This window comes from Papaver somniferum, chromosome 6 (genome assembly GCF_003573695.1).
Source record: "Papaver somniferum cultivar HN1 chromosome 6, ASM357369v1, whole genome shotgun sequence".
NCBI classification, from domain to species: domain Eukaryota; kingdom Viridiplantae; phylum Streptophyta; class Magnoliopsida; order Ranunculales; family Papaveraceae; genus Papaver; species Papaver somniferum.
The window spans coordinates 46262631-46268220 of record NC_039363.1 but is presented as its reverse complement, the minus strand read 5'-3'; the positions used below and the strand labels follow the sequence as shown (position 1 = coordinate 46268220).

Below are 5590 nucleotides of genomic sequence, written 5' to 3'. Positions count from 1 at the left end.
CGTCTTTTCAATCACATCTTCTCCAACACCTCTGTCTGTCTCCAAACCCTTCTTCACTCATAAGGTATGAACTCCAATACTAAAATCACCCAAACAACAACAACTAAATCCTGCAATACTTCTCTCAACAATGTCTCCACTGATTACTACTATTCATCTACTCCTCTTCTTCTCCCTGCCTTGTTTTCTCTCTACCACTACTAATGTTCATCCTAAAAAACAGAACCCAAAGATCAACAACAATACTCTTCAAACAAACATGGATCCATTTGAACAAGAAACCTTGTTTAAAATCATGGAATCCGTGTCTTCTGATAGGAACTGGAGAGTTTCTAATCCTAATCCATGCAAACCGGGTGCTTCATGGCCTGGTTTAGAATGCAAAACTAATAGCAAAGATACTCATTATCATGTTATTAGACTTGATTTTGGTTCTCCACCCAATCCAACTTGCAAAAAAACAGCCACATTTCCTTCTCGGATATTCAACCTTCCTCACCTTCAATCAGCTTTCTTCTTTCACTGTTTCACTCTTACTAAGACAACTCTAAAAATCATCTCTTCTTCTTCTTCTCCTTCTACACTTCAACAGTTAAGTGTAAGATCAAACCAAGCTTTAGTAGGTCCGATTCCACCACAAATCTCTTCACTAAAATCTCTTGAAATCCTTACATTGTCACAGAACCAACTGCACGGAGAAATCCCAGTGGAAGTCTTTCGTTTACCATCTCTTATACATCTTGATTTAAGCTACAATTCTCTCCTTGGAACTATTCCCAACCAAATGGGTAACCTTAGAAACCTTGTAGGACTTGACTTGAGTTATAATTCACTTTCTGGCACAATCCCTACGACAATTGGGAACTTGGGTCTACTTCAAAAACTCGATTTAAGCTCAAATTCTCTTACCGGAACCGTTCCGGAAACTGTAGAGAAGCTCAAGCTGTTGGCATTTCTTGCTCTTAGCAATAACAGATTTAAAGGGAAATTTCCGAAAGGAATAACCAAGCTAGAGAGCTTACAGTACTTATTAATGGATGGTAATTCAATGTTCATGTCACTGCCAAATGAGCTCGGGAATTTAGTGAAGTTGCAGGAACTTAGACTTGGTAATTCAGGTTATTCCGGGGAGATTCCGACAAGTTTTTCTCGTCTTATGAATCTGAGTACATTATCACTTGAGAATAACAGATTAACAGGTGAGATTCCAGTTGGTTTGAGTAATTTATCTCATATATATCATTTGAATTTGAGTAGGAATATGCTAAGTGGCGTTGTTCCTTTTAATAATGGTTTCTTGAAGAGGTTAGGAAGAAATCTTGATTTAAGTGGAAATCCAAAACTTTGTTTAAACGCGTCTCAAATTCTTGATGATGGTGTGAAGATTGGTACGGTCAATGTTTGTGGATCAAGTAGCAAAAATGGTTATCTTATTCAACAACCATTCAGGAAATCTGATGCTTCTCCATGTGGCTTCTTCGGTTTATTTAGTTTTATCGCTGTTTTGGGAATTTATCAGACATTATTTTAGTTTGGGAACTTTCTATTATTATATATACCGTCTTTGTGTGGAATCTGTGGATGTCATGGAACTTGCCTGGTTTTCTGTAGTTTTCTCTGCAACTTCAGGCTTTCTTCCCTGCGAGTTTCATAACTTTGATTTTTATTAAGTCGAGTTTAATACAAATATTTTTGCAAGTTTTCAGCTAAGTTTAGCAGTTTTGATTCCCTAAACTGTATTAATGTTTAATAATTTGTCCCTAGCAGTAGTATTTGTTAGAAAAGAGGGGCATGTATGTCTTCCTAAAAATATATGATCTACAGTTTCATGTAATGTCGGAAGTGTAGTTTATGGAAGGAAAACAGTAATGGCGTTCCAACTATCAGTCCGGTCCTATACTTGTCGATCAGCCATTGTTTTTCCGGGTAGGAGTCGCCATTCTTTTAGCAAAAATCACTGTTGACTAAGTAGGCACGCTGTTTATAGAAACAAAAGAGGACTTGAATTACCTGGATACTTATTACAGCAGTAGAAAGCTGGTAGCCAAATGTTGATATTTACCGCTTGAATTCATGTCAATACTTATTACAACAGTAAGAAAGCTGGTACTCTGTAGTCACGCTTTCAATTCGCAAGAAAAAATACCATCTTCCAAGGAATTGATGGTCCCGACCCAATTACAAGTGATCGAAAATCTTAACATTAATATGGAGGTTTGGGGATGTACAACCCTGTTTTCATATATTCATTAGTGAAGCCTGAAGGGGTTCATGGGATGCACTAAATAATGTTATACGATGTTTTTACATTAAAGCTACAGTGATTCATCAAGACAGATACATGATTAATATTAGGATTACGAGCATTTTCGAATCGAAACTCCTGTAATCCCGATTGTATACGGACATGAACAAAATGTTAATCTAAAGAGACTTCCAACGGAACAAAATTCTGGAAGCCAAACCCTACCTTCCAAACTGAATGATACAAGTGTCATAATTTCAAAATTGGGGCCATGGGGGATGGAGTGAGTGGTCATCAGATTCAATGGCAGCAGGTGTACCTCAAACTGACTTCAACCCCCACCACGACTACCCTCACAACCCTCGCCTTACAAGGACGTTTTCCTGTCAATGGGATGAAAAGTGATAAACCAGCACGCTTTGATTGGATCTCTCAGTCCCTTTACTCCTTGTCACTCCATTATTTACCCTATTACCGGAGGCCATGGATTAAGAAGTATAATAAGATTAGAATGCATATTATCCTGTTTACCTTATTTAGAATAAGGAGAATGATCTCCGACTTAACTCCTGTATTCTCCAGAGATATTATTGATTTGATATAATACTGTTTCCCAGAGAACATTATTCTCTAAGGAAAATTATCCCCAATTCGACATGGTATCAGCCAACCATCGATTTCTCTTCTAAAAAAAAAAACCTTAAACAATGGCAGGAGAAAAGAAATCTCTTCATCCGGCTTTTGCCGTCACAAACATCAAAAACTTAATCCCTGTTATCCTTGATATCAAACAAGATGAATATTCGTATTGGGTTTTTCTCTTTGAGCTCCATCTCCAAGCACACAAATTGTTTTTTCTCATTGATGGTTCAACAAAACTTGCGGACATTGATGTCGTCACCGAAAAACAACTAGATGCTCTCTGTCGTCAATGGATGTTCGCCACCATGACCAAGGATTTGATGCTCACCGTTCTAAAGAAAGGGAAAACCGCAAAGGAGATTTGGGATCACCTTAAGACTCTTTTTGAAGACAACAAAGGCAGCCGTGTTGCACATCTCGAAAGTAAGTTTGCCAATCTTAAATTTTCTGATTGTGCTAGTGTTGGTGATTATTGTGACAAACTAAAATCATTGTCCGATCGCTTGAGTGATCTTGATTTTCCAATGAACGATAAAAGTCTTGTTATTCAATTGGTTAACGGTCTTCCGGAGGAGTACAGCACCGTAGCCTCGTTTATACAGCAGTCCATGCCTACCTTTGATGTTGCACGATCTCAACTTTGTACTGAATAAATCAGACGAGCACATCATTCAATCGCAGCATCTCCAACTGCCCTAGCTGTTGCTTCTTTTCCAACGAACAGACCAAGCTCCCGTTCTCATCCGCACTCCAGCAAACGTGGTCAAAAGGACCAGTCTGGTGACAGGCATTCTGGACCAAGCCAAAGTACGTCTTCTACTGCAAGCCCACCACTGCTGCCGACTCCAATGGTCTACGTCCCTCCATGCCAGGATACCCACCGTACTGGTCACCATTTTGGGCCGTCTCACCCTGCCCCTATCCTACTCAGTCTCCCTGGCAGCCATTTGAGCATCAACGCAGACCACCCAATATCAACTTCCGCAACAACCAACGTGGTTGTTCCCCTGGAAGTGGCCGTGGACAAGCATACCTTGCTCCTACAACTGAATCATTGCAACCAGCGGACATTGCTGAGGCGTATAGCTCCATGCATCTCCAACAAACTGATGATGCCTTCTACATGGACACCGGTGCCACTTCGCATCTTACAGATGATTCAGGTACTTTACATAACGTTTTCAATTCTAGCAATGTACGATCCATCTTAGTTGGCAATGGCAATAGCATTCCAGTACGGCTAGTGGCACCAAGCTTATAACCCTTCCTTCTCGCACTCTTCAACTCAAAAATACTCTTGTTGTTCCCGATATCATTAAAAACTTAATTTCCGTTCGTAAGTTCACCACTGATAATCGTGTATCTGTTGAGTTTGATCCTTCTGGTTTTTCTGTGAAGGATCTGAGTTCGAGGAAGATTATCCTTCGATGTGATAGTTCTGGGGAGCTCTACCCTATCACCGACTCTACCGTGCCACCTACAAAATCGTCCTAGTCTTCTCCCATTTCCCTTGCTGTTTTTTTGCCAGATATTTGGCATAGCCGCCTTGGCCACCCTGGCAAGGCCATTTTAGATGTCTTACGCAAAAATAATTCTATTCATCGTAATAAGAATAATTCTTCTCAACTTTGTCATTCATGTCAAGTTAGTAAACATGTTCGATTACCATTTTATGAATCTAATTGCATTACTTTTGCACCTTTTGATTTCATACATAGCGATTTATGGACCTCCCCATTACATATAGATACCGGTTTTCGCTATTATCTTATATTGCTTGATGATTTTACCAACTATCTATGGGTTTACCCTTTAAAATTCAAGTCCCAAGTTTATAGCAAATTTTTGGAATTTCGTTCTTTCGTTCAAACTCAATTTGAATGTAAAATAAAATGTTTTCAATGTGACATGTGCCGTGAATTAGACAACTCTTCCTTTCATACCTTTGCTCGTGACAACGGTCTTGTTTTTCGTTTCTCTTGCCCCCAAACTTCATCCCAAAATGGCAAGGCCGAACGTATGATACGCCGTGTCAATGATATCTCCCGTACTCTTATGTCTCACGCTTCCGTTCCTCAAAAATATTGGGTCTACTCTCTTCATATAGCAGTCTATCTACATAATCTTCTACCCACCAAAGTTCTTAATTTTCACTCACCAGTGTCTATTCTTTATCAACGACAACCAACGTATGACCATCTCCGTACTTTTGGTTGCCTTTCCTATCCTAATCTCTCTTCCACAACTCCTCACAAACTTGCCCCTCGTTCCACTAGATGTGTCTTTCTTGGTTTTCCTCTCAACCACCGTGGATACCGCTGCCTTGATATTGCCACAAACAAAATTATTATCTCTCGTCATGTAACTTTTGATGAAAATGTCTTTCCCTTCACAAATCTCCATCCAAATGCTTCTCCTAATGACGAGTCCCCCCCTTATCTAATTCATCCTTCCTATAATCTACCTTACCCATCTACTCAAACTTCCATACTCCAACCCACTACCACCTTCCCTGGACTGTACACTCCTCCTCACCGTCGGTCCAGCTCCCCTTCTGACACAACAATTCAGAATCCCCAACAGACTCCAGCTACCACATCAGTCCAATCAACTACTACACGTATGTTCACCTCCCCTTCTCTGCGTCAGTCCCCACTTCTGTACTCACTCCACCTACCTCTCCAGAACTGACGCCAGTCCCCA

The 5590-nt window shown here is 40.1% G+C and overlaps 1 protein-coding gene across 1 annotated transcript; it reads left to right on the top strand.

Annotated features, from left to right (window-relative positions):
- Nucleotides 1–1644, top strand: LOC113285625 (receptor like protein 29-like). Its single transcript, XM_026534436.1, has one exon. It carries the CDS (start codon nt 131–133, stop codon nt 1529–1531), a length of 1401 nt encoding a protein of 466 aa, XP_026390221.1. The 5' UTR covers nt 1–130; the 3' UTR covers nt 1532–1644.
- Nucleotides 1645–5590: the final 3946 nt, after the last annotated feature.

Bases quoted from the DNA above. Each gene is read 5' to 3' on its own strand.
- LOC113285625 (XM_026534436.1), top strand. From the start codon at position 131: ATGTCTCCACTGATTACTACTATTCATCTACTCCTCTTCTTCTCCCTG.